Consider the following 26,427-nt stretch of genomic DNA (forward strand, 5'->3'; position numbering starts at 1 on the left):
TCTTCCTTCTCTCACTTGGGGGGCTACTGCTCCATCTCAGGGCCCATCACTCACGTTAATTACCGAGGAAAAGCCGATTTCTCCTCATTCCCAGACTCAAAACGACAGTATCATTAGGCTGGTAATGTGCAGAGAAATTGTGCGTGTCTGTCTTGGAACATGTCCTGAGCCAGAACGGGTGAGGGCACCCCGGCCGAGGTTTGCCTCCAAGATGTTCCCTGTGGCAGAGGGCCAGCTCCTGAAGAGACGCTGTGCCACCCAGGGAGAGATACTCTCCTTCTCTGTTCCGTGGGCACCAAAGATAGTAATTAAATCCTTCCAGCCAAAGGCAATAGATTAAAAAGAACACAACACACAAAGCTTGTTGATCTGAACAGAGCTGCGCCTGGCTCGAAACAAAGACACAGACTGCCTTGTCTTAGCTGAACTTGAGCCGAGGCCTGTCTGCAGCCACAGCCTCTCCAAGTCTCGCCTGTGCCCTTTTCTCTATATGCCTGCCCACCTCTGAACCAAGAGGCACTGGAGAACCTTCCGGCCTCTGGAAGGGAGGAACTAGCTATTCTTACACCTTGCTTCCTCACTGGGGAAGCCCGTAGCCAGGAATACTAGCTCACGTGGTCTCTCCTTGCCACACTAGCTGCTGGTCACACACCTATTCCGACATCACATCAGGCCACATTCAAACCTGCTCGAGACGTGAGGAAGCCCAGACCCACACAGGTGAGGAGAGTCATCTATGTTCGAGTCTCAGAGCTAAGCTAGGCTGAAGGCCAGGCTGATGGCAGAGTCTCAGTCATCCCCTTCCACCAGGTAATCCAGGAACACAGTCCCCCGGCCCCTCCTGCTCTAGTCTTCGAGCTGAGGAGGGCGTGGCAGAGGCCTGGAGTACAGATATAATTACAGTTCCTGCTATGCTCGCCTGCTAGGGAGGAGTACAAAGGGCTCATCTCACCAGGAGCCAAAGAGATGCAAATTAAAACAACAGGACAATACCTGTTTCCGTCGACTGAAATTAATACAGGTTTTTGTTTTGCTTTGTTTTGTTTTCTTAAAGACAGCTGCGGTGTTGATGGGAACTGAAATCCAGGCTCTATGGATGAAGGGGAGCTAGAGCCGATTTCCTGGAAGGTCACTGGGCAGTCGGTATCCAGAGCTTTAAAAACCCACAGACCTCTTCACCCCCTTAGTCTACTTCTAGGGGCTCAATCTAAGAATTAACCAGAGATGTTTAAAAAATAAATAAGAGAGAGCCATGCACAAGGACGTTCAGGGCTGGTATTTATAACTGTGAAAAATCATAGCTGACAAAAATGTCTAGGGGTAGAGGGTAGGTTAGATAAATTAGGATCCATCCATATAGGAGAATATTATGCAAACATTAAAAGACATGTTCTCAAGGAATCTTTAATCACCTGGGGTGGGGAATGCTTGGTGTATAGGAGAAACAAAACTGCTAGTTGGTCTGTGAGAAATAAACTCAGCTGATTTGAAAGGGTGGCTTCTTTTCTTTCTTTCTCTCTCTCTCTCTCTCTCTCTCTCTCTCTCTCTCTCTCTCTCTCTCTCTCTCTCTCTCTCTCTCTCTCTCTCTCTCTTTGAGACAGGGCTTCTCTGTGTAACATTGTATTTCTAATGACATTTCCCTGAACACCTGTGAAAGATTTGGAGGAAAGATAAAAGGATAAATTGGAGGCGGGTGGTGGTGGCGCACGCCTTTAATCCCAGCACTCGGGAGGCAGAGGCAGGCGGATCTCTGAGTTCGAGGCCAGCCTGGTCTACAAGAGCTAGATCCAGGACAGGCTCTAGAAACTACAGGGAAACCCTGTCTCGAAACCACCCCCCCCCCCAAAAAAAAGAATGCAGAGAGGACAGGCTGTGAGGGGTGGGCGTGGCCACACATGAAGCCTCTGAACTAGCGGGTTATCCTGAAGAGGCTGTCGCAGGGCCTGGGTGTGAGTGGGTTGGACTTGGTCTGGTTACTGCGGCTGAGAGAAAATGGGAGGGGCCTCTGGAACACTGATTACGGCAGATTTGACAGAAATTGGTGTTTGATTGGGGAGGGGAGGTGGACTGGGGGATGCAGGCTGTGCTGCTGACTGGAACACACACTTACACACAGACGCATATATGCATGCACACATTCACTCACTCCTAGGTTTAGTTAGAGCATTCCCTCTCTATTGCTCCCATATGGGAAGACTGGCATTTATGTGGTATTTGATAGCAGGTCCTGGGAGAAGTTAGCACCATCATCACGTCCTGCTCACCTTGGGCCTACTCTAGGTACCTCTTCTATATTGCCAGCCTACAACCCCAGAAGGTAAGGAACAGAGCAGGGACATTCCTAGGAAGCCATGGCCGGGTCCCTCCCTCGCCCCCCCTCCCCGCCACTGTCACACATGGCTGCAGAGTCATAGAGACAAAACAGTCACCCACAGGGACTCTGACAGTCACGTCACCGGCTTTGACACACACCCAGGGAAAAGCCCAGCAGAGGCAGTCACACTGCCCACTACCACACAGCTCCACACCAGCAGATCCAGCCTAGGTCTCACACACAGGCCATTGTGCTCCCTCAGAGTTCCCAAGGTCCTCCCACCTGTGCCACCCCCCTGCCCCGCCCCACACCTGCTCCCCCCCACCAAGGAAGACAGGACAGAGGGCTGACTGGCAGAGGGGCCAGCACAGGGGGACTGGCACGGAGACCTACAGCCAAACGGGGCAGCCCAACCAGGAGGGAGGCCTCCGTGAAGGGTTGCCACGGCAACAGGCTCCCACAGAACCAACCAGAGGCTTCAATCCTCGGCTCTTATTTTTAGAAGTTGGACCTGGACTGGTTGGGCCTGCCAGGGGCCAGGTTCCCACAGGCACAGACACCAGTCAGAACCTCCAAGGGCTCTGGTAGGCACTACCTACATTGGGCTCCTTCCCCAGGGTCATGCCCAGGGGAGGGGCTTCTTGCTTACCTGTCTTTGCCCTGACTTGTAGCCGGCTATCAGGAGTACTTTCATCCTCCGGTCCCAGAGAGGGGACACAGCCTGATGACCCACGACACCATAGCCTGTGAGCCTGTGGATGACTGTCTCTTAATTTACAGTGTGTCAGGGGAAGGGAGGGGCAGGGACTTGGGCTGATTTATATAGGGAAAGTGGACAAGGCTGTGTGTGCGTGTAATTGGGTGTGAATGAGTGTATTTGTGTGTACTTAGCGGGGACTCTTCTATTGTGTGTGTGAGAGAGAGAGAGAGAGAGAGAGAGAGAGAGAGAGAGAGAGAGAGAGAGAGAGAGAGAGAGAATCCCCTCTTCTACAAGAAACAAAATTGGGAAACACCACCACAAACTGCCATTCCTACCATGATCTGGTAAATGTGAGGAGAGAGACTGGAAGGGTGAAGGGCTTTCAGCCCCTCTTGCCCAGACCCTTCTTGAGCAGAGAGAATTTGAAGCAGTGGTTCCTGACCTATGGGGTTGTGACCCCCTTAGGGTCAAGTGACCCTTTCACGGGGGCGCCTAAGACCATCTGAAAGCACAGATAATTACTTTCAATTTATAACAGTAGCAAAATGACAGTCACGAAGTAGCAACGAAAATAATTTATGGTGTGGGGGGGGTCACCACAGCCTGAGGAACTGTATTAAAGGGTCGCGGCATAGGAAGGTGGAGACCCACTGTTTTAGAGGGTAGACGGATAGGATGGTGGCCCTGGCACATCCAGGTGGATAAAGCCTGGGGGGGGGGGGGCTAACAGGGAAGCCAGAGCAAGCTGACTTTGCGGTGACTCCTCCAGCTGCTGGGGATTTCTCTGTTAATCTGGGACCGCTCTGTTTGCATCTCATTTGCTTACATTTGCATAACAAGGGCCGGGCTGGCACTAGGGATCGAAATTCCTGGCCTGGGTAATTGTGTTGAAAAAAGCCTCAGGAGACTGAGCAGGCATCTTAGGGCCCTGGAAGTCAAGGCAGGGATTTTTGCCTGTGGACAGAGGGTCTCCAGTTGATCCACCCTGGGAACCCGACTTCCTCCCTAACCCCTGGGCAGGAGCGGTAGAGATGAAATGCAGGGGCGACTGAGACGCCCACCCTGGCTTCCAGCATGGATCTGGACCCAAAGTATTTTTGCTGGGGGTAAGTAGCCTGAACTTGGCAGGGTCTGGGCTGAGATGCGAGAGGGGGCACTCGGCCACTTCTGACTCTCTACCCACTTCTGCAGAATGATTGATCTCCAGTTATATCCTGGACCAGTCACTTAGGGCCTACCTCCTCCAGGGCTCTGGGACCCAGGCAACAGACATCTTTTCCCTGGGTATCCTCCTTTAGATGACCGCACTTTAGCCCTTTTCTACCAGAGTTAAAGAATGCAGAGGTTCATAGGACCAAAGAGCTATGTGACGTGGGACTCCAGCCCTCTTAGAACCGGCACTTCAACCCAGAGCTCCCACACAGTCAGAAGTCAGTCGCTAGAGCTTGTGGGGTCCTCTCCCCTCCTCAGAGTGGCTGTTTGCCAGGCAACAAGCTGGAGTACTGAGGTGCCCATGGCATACATACAAGGTCCCTGGAGCTGCCGGGCAAGGGAGGGACTGGATGGCTAGCTGCCTTCCATGGAATGCCTTAAACACTTGGGGTGGCTTTGACAAGCTGTTTAACCTTGGCCAAGTTACTTAATCTCCCTGTGACCACGAATGGGGTTAATAATAGTAGCTGCCACTGCAGGCTGTTGTGGGGATGTACTGAGCTAATTCGTGTAAAGCACTCAGAACTGTGCCTGGCGCTGCGTACTAGCGTATCAGCTATTATCCATCATCCCGGGAGTGGTGCTTTTCCCTCCAGCTGAGGAGGCAGCCTCTCCTCTTTCATTTCTGAGGAAACAGCAGGGTCTGGGATACCCCTGCACTTCAGACTGCCTCTGCTCCTCACCCACTCTGGCTGCCTAGCATCCAGCAAAGCAGGGGCCCTAAATGCCATGGTCTCTTTAATGTCTTTATTGGTTGAATAAACGAGAAGACAAATGAAAACCTAAGGCTAAGTTGAGTCAAGGAAAGAGCAGCAGCCGGGCAGTGGTGGCGCACGCCTTTAATCCCAGTGCTTGGGAGGCAGAGGCAGGTGGATCTCCATGAGTTTGAGGCCAGGCTGGTCTACAAGAACTAGCTCCAGGATAGGCTTCAAAGCTACAGAGAAACCCTGTCTTGAAAATCCAAAAAAAAAAAAAAGAGCAGGCTGGAACGACTGGGTGGGGGGGTCGGACAGGCAGGTGTTTGGTGGTAGATTTGTGGGGTCCCCAGATCTATTTTGCCCAAACATCAGTTTCTATTGACTTTCAGTAGATGGCGGTCAGCAGGGGAGCAGCTGGCTACTGTGGTCTCTGCAAGCCAGTCCTGACTCTGGGAGGTGGCTCTTCCCTGTGGAGTGTCCACCTAGGCCCTGGTCCTTCTGAGTCCTATAGATCCCTCAGAGGTCTAAGTGTAGGGCTGACTCTGAGCCAACTCGCTGTCCATCTTGGAGTGGGGCAGGGAGGAGTCTGGGAAGATGCCTGTGGACCTTGTTACATCCTTATTTACCCTCCACCCCTCAGCACAACCAGGCCTCAGTGCACCTGCCTGACAGCAGGCAGTCTAGCCGTGATGGAGAACCCTCTTGGGATTTGCCAGCTCTCACCAGCTGGCCAGTCTAGTGGGGGAACCTGTCAAGGGACACCATCTGCAATCCTTGGCCTAGTCATAGGGTCACATCAGACAATGATGGTGTGTGAGCCTATGGGAGTGATAGTGTGTGTGTGTGTGTGTGTGTGAGAGAGAGAGAGAGAGAGAGAGAGAGAGGTCCTGGTGCACCCGTGAGGAGCATTTCGTATGTCTATATTCATGACTTTCTATGTTTACATGTTGGCCTGTGTCCTTTTACGGTAGGATTTCCGTGTATGATGGCTTATGTCCAAGACTGGAGACTTAGTGTGGAGATTTTCTTTGTGGGAAAGGTATTAGTTCATGTGTATGTGTTGCATGTGTTTGTGCTAGGTCTCTTGTGTTGGGTATAGTGTGTGTGTGTGTGTATGTGTGTTGGGTGTGTGTATGCATATGAAGGTCAGAGGGCAAGCTTGGGTATTGTTTCTCAGAAATTGTTCCCTTTGTTGTTTGTTTGTTTGTTTGTTTGTTTGTTTTTGAAACAAGGCAGGCTCTCTCATTGGAACATGGGACTTGGAGATGATGTGAGGTTAGCTGACCTGTGAGTCCAGGGATCCTCTCATCCCTGCCTCTCCCACACTGGAATTACAAGCATGTGTCATGTGGGTTCTGAAGGATGAATTCAGGTTCTCATTGCTGACATAGCAAGTATTTGACTAATTGAACTACCTTCTCAGTCTTGGATATTAGGTTTATTTGTATAATTTTGACCTAGAACTCACCCTATAGCCTAGGCTGGCCTTGAACTTGTTACCTGTGATGGTTAGCTTTATGTCAATTTGACACAAGCTAGAGTTATCTGGAAGGAGGGAACCTTAATTGAGAAAATTCTTCCCTAAGATCCTGCTATAGGAATCTTACCAAAAGCAATCTATAGATTAAATGAAATAACCATCAAAATCCCAGCAAAAATTTTCACAGACCTTGAAAGAACAATACTCAACTTCATACGGAAAAACAAAAAACCCAGGATAGCCAAAACAATTATGTATGGTAAAGGAACTTCTGGAGACATCACCATCCCTGACTTCAAACTCTACTCTAGAGCTACAGTAATGAAACAGCTTAGTATTGGCATAAAAACAGACAGGAGGACCAAGAGAATCAAATTGAAGACCTGAATATCAACCCACACACCTATGAACACCTGATTTTTGACAAAAAAAGCTAAAATTATAAAATGGAAAAAAGAAAGCATCTTCAACAAATGGTGCTGGCATAACTGGATGTCAGTATGTAGAAGAATGAAAATAGACCCATATCTATAGCCATGCACAAAACTCAAGTCCAAATGGATCAAAGACCTCAACATAAAACCAACCACACTGAACCTGATAGAAGAGAAAGTGGGGAGTACACTTGAACACATTGGTACAGGAGACCACTTCTTAAATATAACCCCAGTAGCACAGACACTGAGAGTGACCTCCTGAAACTGAGAAGCTTCTGTAAAGCAGAGTACACAACCAATAAGACAAAATGGCAGCCTACAGAATAGGAAAAGATCTTCACCAACCCCACATCAGACAGAGGTCTGATCTCCAAAATATACAAAGAACTCAAGAAACTAGACATCAAAATAACAAATAATCCAATAAAAAATGGGGTACAGACCTAAACAGAACGCTCTCAACAGAGGAAACTCAAATGGCTGAAAGACACTTAAGGAAAAGCTCAACATCCTTAGCCATCAGAGAAATGCAAATCAAAACAACACTAAGATACCATTTTACACCTGTCAGAATGACCAAAATCAAAAACACTGATGACAATTTATGCTGGAGAGGATATGGAGTAAGGGGAACACTCCCCGATTGATGGTGGGAGTGCAAACTTATACAGCCGCTTTGGAAATCAGTATGGCAATTTCTCAGAAAATTAGGAATCAATCTACCTAAAGATCCAGCAATACTACTCTTGGGCATATACCCAAAGGATGCTCAATCATACCACAAAGATATTTGCTCATCTATGCAGCATTATTCATAATAGCCAGAACCTGGAAACAACCTAGATGTCCCTCAACTGAAGAATGAATAAGGAAAATGTGGTACATTTACACAATGGAGTACTACTCAGCGGAAATAATAATAATAATAATAATAATAATAATAATAATAACATCTTGAAATTTGTGGGCAAATGGACAGAACTAGAAAAAAACATACTGAGTGAGGTAACTCAGATCCAGAAAGACAAATGTCATATGTACTCACTCATAAGTGGCTTTTAGAGAGAAAGCAAAGAATAACCAGCCTACAGTCTACAACCCCAGAGAACCTAGACAACAAAGATGACCTTAAGAGATAAATACATGGATCTGCCTAGGAAGGAGAAAAAGACAAGGTCTTCTGAGTAAATTGGGAGCATGGGGGTCGGGAGAAGGGTGGAAGGGGAGAGAGGAGGAAGGAAGGGGAGTGGAGAAACATGCATAGCTCAATTAAAAATAATAAATTATATTTAAAAAGATCTAGCTAGCCGGGCAGTGGTGGCGCACGCCTTTAATCCCAGCACTCAGGAGGCAGAGGCAGGCGGATCTCTGTGAGTTCGAGACCAGCCTGGTCTACAAGAGCTAGCTCCAGGACAGGCTCTAAAGCTGCAGAGAAACCCTGTCTCGAAAAAACAAACAAACAAAAACAAACAACAAAAAAAAGATCTAGCTATAGGCCATTTTTTTTAATTCATGATTCGGGGGGAGGAGGGTCCAGTCCATTGTGGGTGGGGCCATCCCTGGGCTGGTGGTTCTGGGTCTGCAAGAATGCAAGCTGAGCAAGCCAGAGAGTGTAAACCAGTAAGCAGCTCTCCTCCACGGCCTCTGTATGGGCTCCTGCCTCCAGGTTCCTGCCCTGTTTGAGTTCCTGTCCTGCCTTCCTTCAATGACGGACTATGATGTGGAAGTATAAGCCAAATTAACCCTTTCTTCCCCAATTTGCTTTCGGTCATGAGGTTTCATCACAGCAACAGACACCCGAGAAAAGACACCGTCCTTCTGCACCAGATTCCCAGTCTGGGGGTTTTCCATGGGGACCTCTCTCAGATCAGGAGAATCTGAACCTTTAGGTTCATTTCTTTAGAGCAGCTGGAAGATCCTATGAGGGAATCCAAGTCAGTCAAGGAGCCCTAAGGCTCCCGAGCCCCGCTTCATGGATCCAGGAATCACCTGAGTTCCTGGTTTCCTGAAGGCATCCTCTCCTCCCGCCACAGAGAAACAGGTCACATGTAAACCCCCTCTTATGGACAGCGGTGCATCATGCAGACCTGAGTACAAGTCAAGCACACACACACACACACACACACACACACACACACACACACACGAGTCCCGTGCCCATCCGACGCAAGCCTATGATGGATACATAATCATGTTTATATCATGACACACCAATGTGGCTTAATATAAACATAAACATAAAGGTGCATGCATGTTTACATGCTGGAACGTATCTATGAACTGATAACATGTATACATGCACACACAGATGGGAATGCTTAGAACCATAAGCGTGCATCATTCTTGCATATCTATTCATCATGTACATTCCGCCCCTCCACGTCCTTTCCTGCCCTCAGTCCGTTTCTCGGGTGCTTTAGCTCTCAGATGACTCCACGCAAGGAGGACATCAGAAGATGGCAAACACGGTATGCAAATACGGCCCCATGTGTGTGAAGCTGTGTTTCTATGTCTACCTTTATTTAGATCACTGTATGTCTCATAATCTGCGTAGTTCTAGCTCTGTATGACATATGAGTGTCTCTCTGGGACACTGAGTATTTTTCTGCATGCCTATGTTTATGTCTGGAAGGACTTCCATGTGCCTGTGTCTCTCCATCTGTGTGAGTGTAAGTCTGTGTAACTATGTCCTATGGGCCATCTCTCTGTGTGCCGCGATGTGTATGCCAATGCGTACATATCTGGGCATGTCCCTTCTGTCATGGCTCTGTCGTCCAGCCTCTACAGGCTAGCTCAAGTGCCTCCACTACTGGAGGCTATGGCCGGGGTGGGGCCAGGTGAAACTGGCCTCAATTCCCCAGCGGTTGATAGTCGTATTTACAGAGCTCCGAGTAGGACATAATTGCTTCTATTAATCTTTCTCCGGTTGTTAATTGCTCACTTATCGGGTTGTGTATTATGCCGACTGTTGCTCTTAATTCGCCTCCATAGCTGCAGGTGTTTGCTGCCTTATTAACTGTTAATCGGCGCAGCTAGGGATAGCGACTTAATTGGCCCCTAGAGTGGGACACAGGCGGGCCAGCCGGGCACTGCCAGGCTCTCAGCCCGTCCCTGGAACTCTCACCTGTGGGGCACAGGTGGCTGGCTACAGGGAAAGGGCCGGTGTTCCGCCAGCAGAGTGTAGTCCTGTATACAGCAGTCAGAATGGCAACTACAGAGTACTGTCCCCATATAGTCCCTCCTCCTCCCAGAAGCCAACTGACCAATCAGAGTCAAGCTCTTATGCCTTTCTCCATCACCAACAAGCATATTCTTCTACCCAAGACAGGAAGCAATCCCATTTATTTTAATTAAGCCTAATGAGAGCTATCCCCAGCACAGAATGGAACTGGGTTTTGCCCTTTAATGCCCCTTCTGCCTCCTTGTGGCTCTAGCGGTCAAGCCTGTTAAGGTTAGAAAACTGGGAGAGAGAAAGGCAGGAGAGCCTCTCCCAGAACACGAAGAGCAGAAACCAGACCCAGCAAGGACTCCCCACCTTTCAAGGAGGCAGCTTCCAGGAAGTTCTGTTCCATCCTAGCCACACTTCTGCTTGCATAGTCCCAAGAATGGGGAACTCACTCCCTGCACTGCTGCTGCAGGGCAAAACGGCTCTTCATTCTCCCCTGTCCCGGCTGTATTGAAGCACAGACTCCCAAGTGTCCTCAGTGGGGAAACTGAGGTCCAAGAAGGGCAAGGGAGTTACCCCAGAGCTCTTCAGTCCTCTCCAGTGAAAGCTCAGACATGCAACTCTCTGAACAAAATTCCTGCTCTCCTTCTCTCTACCCCATCACAGGCCTCTCCATCTGGCCTCCCAGGCAGCTGCTGCTGCTGCTGCAGGAATACAAGGGCTCCTGACTCAGGAACTCCTTGAGAGCAAGAGCAGAGTGGGAGGCCAGGGTCCATGGTGCACCAACCTGACTTGGCCAATAGCTCTCATCCCATGCTGGAATCCAGTCTGCCCTGACATATGGAAGTTCTTCCTGCCATGTCTGGAGCTGAAAAGGAAGTTCCGTTGCTTTCGCTGGGTTCTGAGTAGATGGAACTGGGTTCTAAGGAGGCGGAGAACAATCATACTCTGCCTACTGTCCGTCCACCAGAACATCAAAGAGTATGTGCCAAAGTGGCAATGGCATGCCACGAATCTTCACATAACCTAGTGAGTTAGAGATTAGTATGCCTATTTACAGAGAAGGAAACTGAGTCACAGAGAAGTGCACCAACCTAAGACGTCACAGCTAAGAAAGGCAGAACTGGGGTCCAACAAGTCTCAGGGAACCGAGGCTTCGGTTAGGACGTTTCTGTAAGGGCATGAGTGGACCAGAGCTGATGGTCACTGTCAGAAGTCTCCCACCCACCTCATATCCGAGAACACAGAGACACACACAAAAAAAAGAAACACCCACAAACCACTCACGCATGCGCAGTCCAGGTGGCCATCCGACGGGATGAAAGCAAAACGAGGGGAACTGTCCAGGGATAGTTGCCCAAACAAGTTCCGGCTCCGCCTCTATGTTAATGACATGCAGATATATGTAAATTTGCACACGCAACTGCTTAAACCTTTGGGAGCAATAGGGTGACACTGGAGCGGTTGCTATGGAAATTCAAAAGAGACACTCTCCCCCCACCCCCCCACCCCCGGCACCAGCAGGCGCACAGACACGTGTACAAAAACCCAGGGTTCCTCGCTGTGGAGCCCAGAGGATCACGGAGTAACAGAGGGTGTGAACCGGAAGGAACCCCGGAGACTGCGCCCAGCCTGGGGGTGCCAACGCTGGTCCTGGTTGGGGGCGGGCGGTGTCCGCTAAAGCCCTTTGGGCAGCAGGCGACTCCTTCTCGGCCTAGCAACTAGGGCCCCGCCCGGCGTTGCATAGCAACATTCCTAGAACCTAGCAACCGCCGATCACACCCCCTAGCAACGTCATGCCAAGCTGCGTTCCTGGTCCCTGTCAAGAGATAAGCAAAGAGCTTGTGAACTAGGAGCTGAAGGTGGATGGGGGTCATGTGTCCAGCCCCAATCTCGAGGCAGGATACAGAGTTTCGGGGTCCGTCCGTCCGTCTGTCTGTCTGTCTATCAATATCCCGCTTCCCGGGAGCGAGTTTTCAGAAGGCCGCGTTGGCACCCCCACCTAGGGAAGGGCAAACTGAAGCTCTAAAGGCAGGCCCCTGCGGAAGGCAAAGGCTAGCTCTTCTCCGATGCCTCTCCTGTCTCCCGAAGAGAAAGCTGCGGCCAGTGGGAGGCGTGCGCCGCGGTGTCCCCAGCCCCGCTGCGTTAGGAAAGCCACCCAAGTTGCAGGATCCAAGAGGAGCTGCAGGTTTGCATAGTAATTGACAAAATTTGCATTTAGCGCTGAGGCTGCGGCATTCCCGTGCCCTCTGAGCCAGAGGAGTTCCCTCAAGAGCCCCGTTCCTTTCCCTGGTTCACCTATCCAGAACCTTCTCCCTGCTCCCACTTACAATCCACCCTCGCCCACCACCCCCACCCCTCTTCCAACTCCTCCTCCCATTTTCCCTCATTCCCGCACCGCCCCCCCCCCCCCCCCCCGCTCAGCTTCCGTCCTGCCAACCCCGACCTCCATCCCAAGGCAGAGGGCCCCCTCTGCTGTCGGCTGGGGATAGGGCAGTCGCAGAGCTCTTGGGGGTAGAAAGAGGGGTGCCTCTTATTAATCATCTCCTCTCTCTTTCCAGCCCAGCAGGCTCCCAAATGAGGCATACTTCGGATGCTGCAGCGAAGGGCGGTGTCCTGGGTGAATCAGCCTGGGGCAGCTAGTTCCCAAGTCAGTGCCCAGACTCACAACTGCTATGCGAAGCTCACACCGGATCCAAGGCAGGGCAGCAGTCAAGCCAAATACCACCTCACCAGGCTTGAATGTCTTCCCAGGCCTAGACCCGGGCTGTCTCTGGGAGTTGACAGGACCTGCAGAAAGCAGTCCCCTTTAACAGAGACCCACACAGAGACCAGTAGACACATGCCCGTGCTGAGAGGCCCTCGCCAGTGTACATGGACACAGACATGTAGGGAACAAGGTGGTATTGTGTGCCATCCCTCGACTTATCCCAAAAGAAAAATGGACATCAAAACGTAAAATCACCCCTGGAGCTGGAGAGAAGGCCCGGATGGCTTAGAGCCTAGTAACCCTAGCATTAGAGGGAGGGGGACAGCAGCTAGCTAATTTGCAAAGCTCGCTGGTAACCTAGCCAAAATGGTGAGCTTCTGGTTCAGGGAGAGATGCTGTCTCAAAGCGAGGACAGGGAGAGAGGACACCAAAGCTCTGCTCTGACCTCCATGACTCACGGATACACTCGCACACCGTAATTAAATGAACAGAACAAAGCCACTCTTTTCGTTTTCCTAACAAACACCTCTATCTCCTTGGACCCCCTGTCTGTCAGTTTCTCCTCCAACCCCAGTCTGTCTTCTCTCCCAACACTGACTCTTTCCCTTAATTCAGATTTTTTTTTGAGACGGTATTTTAGCCAGGGTTCTCTAGAGGTACAGAACTTATAGAATGAATATATATATGAGTATATATACATAATATGAATATATACATATATATTTATTAGAGCGGCTTCTAAGTTGTGGCTCAGCTAGTCTAACAACAGCTGCCTACCAACGCAGAGTCCAAGAATCCAGTCGTTGCTCATTCTACAAGGAGAGGGGATGTCTCAGCTGGTATTTGGTATACGCCAAATCCCTAAGAAGTAGGCTCTAATGCCAGTGAAGAAATGGACTTACTAGTGAAAGCAAGCAGGTAGAGAGCAATCTTCCTTCTTCCACGTCCTTTACATAAGCTGGTGTGGCCCAGATTAAAGGTGGATCTTTCCACCTCAAAGATCCAGATTAGAAGCGGGTATTCCCACTTCAAATGATTCAATTAATAAAAAAAATTCTCACAAGGTGTGCTCAGCCATTTGGATTTTAGTTAATTCCAGATGCGATCAAGCTGACAGGCAAAAATAGCCCTCATGGGCTGGGCGATGGTGGCGCACACCTTTAACCCCAGCACTCAGGAGACAGAATCATGTGGATCCCTGAGTTCAAGAGCAGCCTGGTCTACAGAGCAAATTTCCAGGGGGCCAGGGTTACACAGAGGAACCTTGTCTCCAAAAAACCAAAAATGAATAAAATAAAATTGTAGCCATCACTGACAGGATCTCACTGTGTAGCCATCACAGACAGGATCTCACTGTGTAGCCATCACAGACAGGATCTCACTGTGTAGCCATCACAGACAGGATCTCACTGTGTAGCCATCACAGACAGGATCTCACTGTGGAACACAGGCCGGCCTGGAACTCGCTATGCAGAACAATCTGGACTCAAACTCAAGAGATCTCTCTACCTGTCCCTGCCTCCAGAGTACTGGGATTAAATGTGTGCACACCCACACTTGACTCAGAGTATTTTTCAAATGCCTCCAGAAGCCGCATAACAAAACCTTTGTCCTGGGACAAACTGATGGTTCAGGACCCCTGATCAGTAATGGGGGAGGTCATGCCTTTGTGGGAAAAAAAATACATTTTCAAAGACACTTCAAGTCACACCTGGATGGGACTAGAGATGCTCCTACACAACCATCAGGCGCCATTTTTATTTTGCTAAGTTTTTATAGAACCAAAAATCAACATCAAGCAGGTTGCAGAACAGATACAAACCAGGCAGGTGAGGGGGAGGGAGCTGACTTACCTCTCTCTCGTTCAGCACTGGTAAGGGAACAAACACTCCTGTTCTGATGGGTCCAAAGGGTCAGGCCTCTCTGGCCAGGGACACTCAGAGCCATCTCCATCTACAGGGCCCACAGAAGGGTCTGGGATTGGCCCGTGGGGGTCGGGAACTGCAGGGTCTGGGATTGGCCCGTGAGGGTCTGGAACTGCAGATACTGCAGAGGATGGGAGTAGGGGCTCCTGGCCTGGGGGCCACAGCGAAGCCTGGAACTGGTGAGTCATGCTCACTAAGATATTGAGGTGCTGGAGAATGTCTTGGTGGAAACAGGAGGCCCTATGGAGGTGCTGTCCATGACCAATGCCAGGCAAAACTGGTCTACCTGAATTGGGATGTTGGGGGTGGCACCAGCTTCCTTCTGGAAACTGCTGTTCCCACCTAGGTTGCTGCCTCCCCCGGCCTCTGGGGAGGTTCTGCCAGTCACAAACATTCCTTGGAGCCAAGCTGCCCTTGGCCAAGCTCTGCTTTGGGACCTCCTTGTGGGAAGGTGATCCTCTCAGGGTAGCCTCTGATATACTGTCCTCTGGCTGGTAGCATCTCTTCTCCACTTTTTTGCTGAAGGAGACAGTCTTTGGAACCTTGTTCCACAGAGGGCTGGACATAGCTATGTCTGGAAGTCCATCCTTAGGGAACAACACAGCTAGTAACAGGCTCGGGTGAGTGGTTTCAAGACCTGAGAAGAGGCGAAGGAAGGGTCCCAAGACCTGGAGGAAGTCAGCATGGATTCCCCAAAAGCTGCAGTGGATCTGCAAGGTTGTTCATGAGAACCTCCTGGCAGTGGGATTGGGGAAAAGCAAGCAGGCAAGCGAGCCTGGCTCAGAATGCTTAGTCTAGGTGATCAAGGGTTATCTAGCAGAGGGTAGAGCAGGGATGGCTTGACCTCAAGGCTTAACAGTCTATGCCATCCCGGAGGTTGGTGTATCATCTGTCCTTGTGCCTACCGCAAAGCCAGGCAATGACTTATTGTAGAACGAATGAATGAGAGCGGAATGGCTGTGGGCTGGGCAGTATCATGGGGGAGACCTTGCAAACGCAGAAGGTGTACCTTCTAGCTGGCAACTGTGTCCCAAGACAAGCTGGGCTTTTGCCCAGAACCACCTCATGGAGAATATGTCACTCCGCCTCTAATACTGGGAACTGCAGCTCAGAAAGGTGTTAAAGCTGCTCTGAGTCCCTGGAGTCCTCTTCCATAGGTGCTTTCCTAGGGCCATGCCTAGACTGATCCTTGCCCTGAAGCCAGGCCTGGCTAATGCGGCTGCAGAGTCGCACCTATTCCTCCTGGCTGTGTCTGCATCTGCCTCTGTCCCGCTAAGCCTGGGGTCAAGCCTGGCTGCTCTGTAGCCCTATGCGGGTATATACTCAGTTCTCACCTGGGCCCCCCAGAGGGCGCAGTCTGGCTGGCAGAGGCTGGAAGGCGGGCAGAGGCAGCAGGACCATCTTCACGTGCTGCATAGTTGCCAGGCAGTGGCGTTGTTTGTTGTTGAGGTAGGAGTAGAGCAGGCGGTAGTTGTGGATGTCCCGAGACCCATGGGGACACAGCCTGGCCACGCAGGTGTCCTGGGATACAAAAGGAAGTGGCAAAGAAGCCCTCATCCTCTGGGCCTGCAGGCATACTCAGACTCAACAGGACAACGGTTCTCAACCTTCCTAAAACTGCGACCCTTTAATTCAGTTCCTCATGTTGTGACCGCCCCCCAACCATAAAACTATTATATTTTAAAAAAAAGATTTATTTATTTATTTATTTATTATGTATACAGTGTTTTGTCTGTATGTGTGCCTGCAGGCCAGAAGAGGGCACCAGATCTCATTACAGATGGTTGTGAGCCACCAAGTGGTTGCTGGGAACTGAACTCAGGACCTCTGGAAGAGCAGCCAGCCCCATAAGATTGTTTCTGTTGCTACTTCATAGCTGTGAGTTTTGCAACTGCTATGAATCATAATGTAAATATCTGATTATGAAGGATATCTCATATGCGACCCCTGTGAAAGGGTTGTTTGCCCCCCCGTGGCGACCCACAGGTTGAGAACCACTGCTCTAGGAAGAAGCCAGAGAGGGGAGAACTTGCACAGGGTCACTAGTGAGTCTGGGAACTGGGGGGCGAGGGGGAGGAGCTAAGAAGGAGAGGCAAAAAGGGAGGGTTCCCTAAGAGCAGATAGTTTACCTTTGCTTTGGCTGGGCACATGCTGTCTAGAAGATCCCAAATGTCATTTGGAGGGAGGCAGCCTGCTGAGCGAATGACCTCCGGCAGAGCCTAGGGGCAGGTGATCGGTCAGCACCCTGCTTCCCACCATTTTAGGCAGTTTTATTTCCCATTACCTCAAGCCAAAGCCTGATGAGAAGTGTAGACAAAATATCTGAACCCTCAGGGACTCCCCCAGAGAGCTCTAACTGCCCCTGAAGGCCTACAGGGTGTCCTGGCCAAAGTCTAAGGGGCCCTCCCTCACTGTTCATCAGTCAGTTATTCAACCAGCACCCCTAAACCCTCCTGAGACCTGAGAGGCCCCAGGATGCTCTCCCAGAGCCCCCCCCCTTGCCTTAGTCCTTGAGGGTGAGAGAGCTTTCACACTCAGTGTGTCAACACCCTTACGGAGAGCTAGCCCAAGGCTCACTGGTGATCTGTAGAAGCGATGGATGAATTACCAACGGGGCTGAGCGGTGTGCGAGGAGGTCCTTTGTAAGCAGAAGTGGAGTACCTGGAGAAGCTGGCAGCTGTGTCCTGAAATCAGCTGGGCCTTGGCCCGGAATGGCTTGATAGAGAACATGTCTAGTGAGCCTTCCCAGGGTGGAGGGCTGGGAGGGACATCTTTGGGCTCAGCAGGTATCTGGAGCCTAGAAGGAGGGACGGGGAGGGACAAGCACAGTCATTAGGATGTCCCCAGCACCCCTTCCTCTGCAGAGTCAGTACCACATTCTCACTGCAGAGACCCAAGCACTGGGCCAAGCATGGCCTTGTGCAGAGGGAGCCAGGAGACCGCATGAGTTCCATTTCACAGATAGAAAAACAGAGGCTCACGGACATGGGAAGACTTAAGGTCATAAAGGAAGGAAGCTCCTGCAGCGTGTATATGTTATAGCTTCAGCTGGTGGCCTCTCCCACCCATGCTGCTGAGCCGCTCACCTCCCCTGTCACTAGCATGGAGCCCTGAAGGCTCCCAGTCCTATACCTATCCTGTGGTTCCTTGGAAGATGTCTCCCCAGCCTTGAGCATCTCTGGAGAGGACACAGGAGCTGGACTTGGGGCGTTCCGGATGGCATTTTCCTCCTTATTCATGATGGCTCTGGAGGAGTCTGGCAGTTTAGTTGAGGATTTCCAATCTGCAAAGAGCAGAAGCAACAACTGATATGAGCAGGCAGAGACAGAACAACAGCCCACAGCCTGACGGCCAAGATGAGCCAGCTTCATGCCAAGGTGACCTGCAGCCCAGGTAATCCCATTCTGCCTCTTGCGAATTGGGCTAACCCATGCTGTGGCTGATGCCCACATGTGGCTCCAGACAGCTTCTATTGATGTCCTTCCTGCCTTCCTTCCCGCCCTTGCAGATGTGGCAGTTTGAGTCCCAGAAGTGGTCCTGATGCTGATCTGTAGTGTCCTCCAGGGGGGTCGTCAGGGCCGGTGGGCTGGACTCTCGGGGCATCATAGGTTCCTGGAAAGCACGGGGCCAGAGAGGGACAGATGGCAATGTGGCCAGGGAGGCCAGCAGTCCTCTACGGGTAGAAAGCTTCAGGAATATGTGGTTTATTTTTCTAAATATGCTTTTTTAACATTCCAAGACACTGGAAATTTGTAAAGAAAATTCGGGAAATCAAAAAACTGAAAAACCACCATGCGGTGGTGGTGGTGGAGTACACCTTTAATCCCAGCACTTGGGAGGCAGAGACAGGTGGATCTCTGTGAGTTCGAGACCAGCCTGGTCTACAAAGCTAGTTCCAGGGCAGCTAGGGCTACACAGAGAAACCCTGTCTTGTTCAGACAACTGTTGAGATGCTGGGCACTCCTTATCATAGTTTTTCTATGCAGACAGTCTGGGGGTCCTTTCTATAATAGTTGGGGTCAAGTATTCTTTGTACTCTCATTTTGCCCACTAATTGCAATAGAGACATTTGCCCCTTCTCTAGACCCTGGACAGACTATGGGGCAGACTGTCACCTGCATTGCCAGTCACCAATCAGGAGCCCGGAAAGCGTCTGTTTTCAAGCACAAAGTGCTTTCCAAAATTTTGCATCCTTTCCTCAGGTCAAGTTCTCAGAAGCAGCTGACAGAACCCAGAACAAACTTTTGAATCACCGTTCCCCTCGTAATACAAATCCCTGTCAGTACAGACGTAGGCTGCGTCCAGAGGGTTTGGAGGGATCCTCGGAATGCTACCAGGTTCACATCTCCGCTCCTCTCCTGCCCACTACACTAAGCTTAGTCAATGGCTGCTTGGGTTTCAGAAAGGCACGAACTGTGTCAGTAATTGCCGTGCTCAAATGAGGTGCCGTTTGTAAAAGGGGCACATGGCAGGTACTCAATATGGAGTAAAGATTGCTCTTCTCTGTCACCTTCCCCTTCTCCTCCACCATCTCCTCTCTCCTCCCTTCTCCTGAAGCTCTTCTCTGCATGGCTCAGTCCCTCTCCAGTGTTGACACTCAGCCTCTTGAGGGAATGTGACTTGGGGTGGGCTGGGGAGCAGCTGTTCTCCCTGAGGGCTCCTCTCTGCACAGGCACTCATTCTTCTTGGCCTGGATACTGGGCGTGTGGGGAGTGCGTGGTGGGGGGGCCTGGATTTTGTCTTGTCACGCCCGCTGCCATGTCCCCCCAAGGCCTAGCACCCAGGAGGGGTTTTAACAAATCTGTACTGAGGGAATGAACATAAGCTAAGGGACTTGCCTAACTTCCGCCCGTCTCCTGATCAGAAACACACACAGCCAGGTCATGACTGATCTATGGAGACTCCAACCAAGCCAGAGTGGCCTTCTGAGGGTGACGGATGTAAGGCAAGGGCCACAGGACACTGAGATACTGGCTAACCAAGCTGGAGCAGAGAAGGTACTATTCTAACAGGCTCTGGGCAAGATGGAGGGGCTCCACTGTGGAATGGTAAAGGATGTGCCAGGGAACGAAGCTGACCCATTAGTGAGAGGCATAGATGTTAGGCCTCCTCCAGGTACAAGGACAAGGTGAGGAGGTCCTCTGTCTAGACTGCCCAGGGTGTGGGTCATTCCCTGCCTGTGGCAACTCCAAGCAAATAAATCCACCAATAAAACAAGTCCCTATCTTTCACATCTAGAAAAGCCACTGCCTGAAGTCAGAATGGCTGGGATTCAGGTGACTGCAATGACCAGCCTCAGTGCCCCTTCTGCAGGTGTTCTGGAGTTAGATGGAAAGAAGGGAGACCAGCCCCCCGCCAAGTGCCACCACCCATTCTCGTGCCTCAACCATGAACAGCCAGGGTCACAGACCCTACTAAACTGAGAACATGGGCCCATGGAGTAGGCAGTGATCTTATTCAGGGACCCACAGGAGTGGGGTACCTGTGGCTAAGTCAGGTTGTCCCTTACCATCAGGTCCTCCAGGGTCAGCATCTGGTCTGAGTCCCGTGGGATCTCTACCTCACCCTTGTGAGTCAGTTTGGAGGTGGGAAGTCGATATAGCTCCTTCTGTTGTTGCTGAATGATGTCCAGGCCCTGCAGAGGGCATGGCAAACTCAGCCAGGGAATCGGCCCACCAAGCTCCCAGTCACTCCCTTCCCCTCTTCAAGGTTCCTCCCTTGGCAGCTCCTCTGTTTTCAAGCCTCTCTCTGTCCACTTAGAAAGTCAGCCCCTCAGCCCCACCCCTCCAGATGCCACTCACTGAAGTCCCGCCTCCTCTAGGAAGTCTTTACCCAAGTCAATTAAGGCCTCTGGCTGCCCCACCCGACTCCACCCTGAGGAGGCTGTGGTGTCTGGGACAAACTGAGTCCCAGATGGGCCACTAATAAAGATGTAAGGATTAGTTTGACTTTGGACCACCATTAGGTTTCCCTAAAGCTCAGTTTATCTGTTTTCTGGGGATTAAGAACACGGTATTAAACAGTACACGAAGAAAGCCCAGCCTAGTCCGAGGCTCACAGTAACCCCTAGCTGGCTGCCACTGTTGTTATCGGTGTCACCTGAACAGGAGGCTCGTCTCTTCCTTTCTAATGGCGCAGGAAGATGGGGATCCTGCACCACCACACCCAGGCAGGTGGGCTCCATGATGAGGACATGAGCCTTGTACCCCAAAAGTCCCACACTTGATTCTGGCGCTGTGTTCATTACCTTAAAATTCTTCACATGTGGGCACGCATGTTAGTGGATGGCTGGATGCATGTCTACGTGTGTACATGCACCCATGGAAGCCAGAGATTATCTTTGATGTCCTTCCTCAGGAGCCGTCCACCTTACTTTTTGAGACAAGGTCTCTCTAGATGAGGCTTGCTAGCAAGCCTCAGGGATCTGTCCATCTCCACCTCCCCGGCCAACACCGGGATTACAAACGCATGCCTACATGGATACTGGATCTCGAACTCAGGGCTTCATGCCTGTGTGGCAAGCACTCCGCTGGCTGAGCTCCCTCCCCAGCCCCTCACCCTGGAATTATTTTGGTTTGGTTTGGTTTGGTTTTTCCAGACAGGGCTTCTCTGTGTAGCTCTGGCTATTCTGGAACTTGCTCTGTAGACCAGGCTGGTCTTGAACTCACAGAGATTCTCCTGCCTCTGCCTCCTGAGTGCTGGGATTAAAGGTGTGCACCACCACCACCCCACTCACCCTGGAGTTCTTAATGGTTGTTTCACAGAGGCCTCACTGACCTCCAAACCACACAGTTGTTCCCGTCCTATGACACCGCCAGTGCTGGACAGAAACTTAGCTGAGAAAATGGAATCGCTCTCCTCCTCAGCACCTCAACCTTGGACCAGTCCGGTCAGCCTCTAGCCGCCATGCAGTAGGCCAAAAGCCAGCTCAATGCCGTATCTTCTCTGCTTCCAGAGTTCCATATAGGGTGAGGTCATGGGCCAGGCAGGATACAGGAGGATTTAACTGAGGAGGGTGGAGCTGTGGGACCCCTCTCCCAAACCTGAGGTTAGGATGGGAAGAAGACCACTGGCAACTTCCTCACGAAAGTCCTCCCAGCTCCACACAGCCCAACTCCACAGAGAAACATGAGTATGACCTCTTTTCCTACCTTCGTCCTGAAGACTCTCCCTCGGGCCTGCTTTCTGTTTTCTCCAGCTTCTTCTCAATCCTGACTGTCCGTCTATCTGTCCTGCTTCCTCTGTCCCCACCTTCCACTGCAGGGCCACCCCCGACAGTGCCCTCCCACCTCTTGTGGCTTGACTGTGCAGCAGCTCACCCTTCTTTCCTCCTGGTCCCGCCAGCGGGACAGCTCCTTGGGGGCCAGCTGGATGGAGCTCATCTGCACCAGGTCATGAGGGCTGACATCACAGTGCGCCACTTTGAGAAACAGGTCCTGTCGGGGAAGAAAATGCACCATTTCACCCTGAAAGCACCCACTCCAACCTATTGTCTGCTCGTGGTGTCTCCAAGGGAGCGCTGGGCAGGCTGCACCTCCCCCAGCTCACGGAGTTTCGGGGATCTCTCAGGTTGAAGAGCAGGCTGCGGTACTTGGTCTTGTAGCGGAGGTTCGTGTCCTGGGTCAGGTGGAAGAGGGCCGCCTCAATGCCCTCTGCAATGCCTGCTACCTCCTCTTCCCTCAGCAGCAGGTCTGGAAGCTCCTGGACACTATGAGGACAAGCAAGCCCTGTGAGCATGGAAGCCGTCCACTCATTTAACCCCAGGAGGAAATGCAGGGGTAGGGGACAGGAGCTGGGCCACCTCCTCTCTACTGTGGGTATTTCCCCATGGACCTGGTAACTCCCACCCCAGCACTGTAAAGAAATGGTGTATCTTCCATTTACATGGGGAGCACTTAGAGTTCGGGGCTTATCCTAAGGCTACACGATGGACCAGAGGCAATATGTCAAAGCCAGGCTCCTGGGTCCTGCTAGAGGAGCTGGGTCCGTGTGGAAAGGACTAAGCCTGAGGATGGGGGTTAAGGAATCAACCGAAGCAAAGAACCGAACTGGGGTGTGAACAAGGAAACATCAACCAAGGGATGGTCTACTACTGACTTGCTGTGTGGCCTTTGCCAACTCCTGCCCTCTCTGAGCTTGCTCTCACCATCTGTGCATGAGAACCTCAAAGGGCTCAGACCTTTAGACCCTCCCAGCCCAGATGCTCACTGCAAATGGAACCATGTATTACAGATACATGGTTTGCATTTCAGCTCGCCACTGGCTGTGTGAGTCAGTAAGGAGCAAAGCCTTACCGAGTCCATAGCACCTCCTGCATGGTACGGACCACGGTGGCTCGCACTCCAACATCCAGAGGCATAGTCTCCTGCTCACCTGGGATAGGGGAATGTGTCATATGATCTCAAGAAGCATGAGGAGGGGCAGACTTTAGGGGGCTTAGAGCCCCCTCAAGGACCTAGGATCCCAGTTCCTTTGGGGGAGAACTTTGGGCTGATGGTGACTGAAGACAAGGATCCCAGCTGAAGCCAGGAGTGGGGTGAGCATCCTCCCACATGCACTGTGGACCATCACCTGAGTCCTCGGTCCCCGGTTGAAGAGGCTCCTCATTCTCCATTTCCGGGAGGTCACACTGTGGAGAGAGAAAAGCATAGTGGAGAGGTTCACTCCAGCCAAAGCTGCCTTGTGCCCGCAGGAGCTGCACTTACTCATGGCCGCTCAGCCTCTACGGAGAGATCACTAAGGAGCTTTGGGATAAAGGAGGCATCCAAGAGCACTCTCTGGTCCCATATCCAATAGATGGCTGGGAACCCTGGTGCAGCAGGACTTGTGGGGTCAGCCAAGATCACATTAGAGCCTTCCAAACACAATGGAAACCCAGTTCCCTATGTCCCCAAACTCCCACAGAGCCCAGGCCAGCAGCCAAGTGGGGCTAACCTACCTCGAAACACTAATCTGTGAAACCTTGGCCAAGTCACCCCATCCTGGGCCTCAGCGACATCATGTGGAAGGTAGCCATGGAGGCAAGATTAATCACTAGACCCTAGCTAGCTCTGTACCTGACAACTGGCAGGGTGAGAAGTCATGGGCCTCTTCTGCCTCCTGGCTGAGCTGACCTTCAAGTCCTCCAGAGTTTCAAGCTGCCCCCCTGGCTGGCTGTTGTTGAAGGCTCCCAGGAGCTGGATCACCGGCCCAGAGCAGACCTGCAGGGACAGAGCCCGTCAATGATCTGTCCAAAATAGTCCCCACCCTGGCTTCAGTTGTTTATTGTAGCTGGCCTCCACCAGCCAGTGACCTTCATAAGACAGGGTCAGTACTACACCCCCAATGTCCACAAAGATCTGGCACACAGTAGGGCTTGCTAAGTGTCTGCTGCCTGGCCTCTGTTCCAGAAACAAAGCCATCTGTCTCTGTGCTGACCCTCTTCACCTCCCCCTAACCTCCCAGCCCTGTTCAGAACCAACAGGCTCTACACCAGGACCCTGGTCAACCTCCTCCTGACCCTCCATCAGGAAGAACACACCTATCCTAACTCTACCTTCTCCTGCTCAAAGATCTCCCGTGCCTCTATCAGGGACTCACTGTAAAACTAAAGCCACTACCACCTATGTATTGTCCCTGAGAGGAATCTCTTCATGGCTATTTAAAAGTGATGAGTAGCCGGACAGTGGTGGCACACGCCTTTAATCCCAGCACTCGGGAGGCAGAGGCAGGCAGGTATCTGTGAGTTCAAGGACAGCCTGATCTACAGAGTGAGTTCCAAGACAGTCAGGACTACACAGAGTGTCTGACATATTGGTCCCTTTTTACCACTACTCCCAGGAAACTCAGTGTTTCTTTGGCACCTAGAAGTTATGCCTTCTCAGGATTGGTGGTAGATAGAGGGTGAGGGGTGTTGTACAAGACAGTCAATGCTTCCTCCTTTTCTTGCTTCCTTTGGACTTTTGTCTCTTTAAAAAGTGCATTTTAAATCTTTTTAGTATGTTACAAATCACGAGATTTGTGTTGGAAGCAGGTGTGTGTATGTGCATGCACGCATGCATGCATTTGTATGCACACGTATGTGTGTGTGTGTGTGTGTGTGTATGTGCGTGTATGTGTATGAGTGTGTGCATGTGTGTGTGAGTGAGTATAGGAAGGAGTTGGGCTGAAAGGTTGGAGAGAAACCGAAGTGTAAGCTTCGACATCACTGAGTAAGGGGAGGGTTGGGGGAGAGGGCTCAGAGCCTCTGCTGAGGGGGACCCCAGAGGGAAGGAGAATGAAGGGCAGTGATGAAGGAAAAGGACCTACGTAGTACACGAGTTTCACTCCGCAGGGGACTCTCATCGCTTCCTTAAAAAAAATAAATAAATAAAGAGGGCATAGAGATTAGAACCCAGAGGACCAGGAACACCCTCCCACACCAAGAATTCATAGGAATGGCGGGATAGCCAGGCTGGCATTTGTTATGGGGGCACTGCTAATACTTACGTCACATCCAGACTATAAGTTCTGTGTGATCACTGAACAGGGGAGGGAATTGTTTAAAAATCGTGCTCCTGGGGGCCTGGAGGGGTCCCCTGCAAGGACTCACTGCTGCCCCAGACCGTGAGGAGTGGTACGCTCTGTTACCACCTCACAGAGGAGGAAACCGAGGCTTCGACCGGCTGTAAAAAGTCCTATGCTGCTGAGCTGTGCAGTTAATGTTGGAACTTAATTCTCTCTGATTCCGCAGGCCCTGCCCTACACTGAGGGGCAACATGGAGTTGTGGGAAGATTCATGGAATGATGTCGTGATGTGTTATTGTGAGAAAAGGGGGGAAAATAGGTTAGAAAACAGTGTCTGTTGCATAAGCCCATTTATGTAAATATATATTTATAGATGCAAAATAGATGTTATCTCCAGGGAATGAATTCCAGGGAGACTTTCACTTTCTACGTGTGTACACTTGGGAATTGATGTTATTCAAAATGAGCACGTATTTCTCTCATAACCAGAAACATATTTTTTATTAAAAAGCAAGTGCAGAACAATATACGTAGCATGCTACCGTTTGCGTTCCAGAGAGAATGAATTTTTAAATGTGTATTTGCTTGACTACACATAAAATATATCTGGAAGTCTCTGCAGATCCTAATAGTCCCGGCTGCCGGCGGGAAAGGCACTGGGTGCGGGGAGAGAAACTCTGCCCTTGGTTTCTTTTTCAAACCATGGGATGAATCAGCCAAAAAAAAAAAAAAAAAAAAAAAAAAAAAAGTAGTTGAGAATGAGGGAGAAAAAAGGAAAAGGGGGCCTGGGTGTGGGGAGGCAGCAGAGGTATTAGGCCAGGATTTCCTTCATAGTTGAAAGCCTCTGGCTGTCTCTGGACTCAGGGGGTCCTTCCACGAGTGCCACGAGGCTTGGTCTCTCAACGCAGCAGACAGAACACAGAACAGGATGGGTGTATAATATTGTTAAAGCGAGAGAAGAGCGAAAAGGAAAAGACGAAAACAATCAGATTCCGTGGGGAACCAAACACAATTTCTGGAAATAAAAACATAATTAAAATTAAAAACTCAGGGTATAGGTTTAATAGCATATTAGACACAGCTGAAGCCAATTAATGAGCTGGGAGATAGATTTCAAGAAATTATCCAGAATAGTCATAGCGCAGAGACTGTGGAGCAAAGTCAAGAAGATGCAAATGATAGGAGTGAGCGGGACTAATTAATCTAACTAATTAGAGAGAGGGAAGCAAATCTGGTGGAAGCAACACTTGAAGGTACATAGTGAAGCGTTTTCCCAGAATGGATGAAAGACAACAATTCA

At 50.8% G+C, this 26,427-nt stretch overlaps 1 protein-coding gene across 1 annotated transcript; it reads right to left on the reverse strand.

Annotated features, from left to right (window-relative positions):
- Positions 1-14,581: 14,581 nt before the first annotated feature.
- Spocd1 (SPOC domain containing 1) lies at positions 14,582-24,965 on the reverse strand. The gene is given in 15 exon segments (XM_042055286.1): positions 14,582-15,281; positions 15,283-15,310; positions 15,977-16,163; positions 16,772-16,861; positions 17,304-17,439; positions 17,775-17,925; positions 18,071-18,315; positions 19,119-19,306; positions 20,152-20,277; positions 21,962-22,078; positions 22,191-22,350; positions 22,937-23,015; positions 23,127-23,271; positions 23,699-23,842; positions 24,930-24,965. Coding segments are annotated over 15 exon segments (2,532 nt in total).
- Between the last annotated feature and the right edge of the window lie 1,462 nt (positions 24,966-26,427).

Source organism: Arvicola amphibius, chromosome 6, assembly GCF_903992535.2.
Source record: "Arvicola amphibius chromosome 6, mArvAmp1.2, whole genome shotgun sequence".
NCBI classification, from domain to species: domain Eukaryota; kingdom Metazoa; phylum Chordata; class Mammalia; order Rodentia; family Cricetidae; genus Arvicola; species Arvicola amphibius.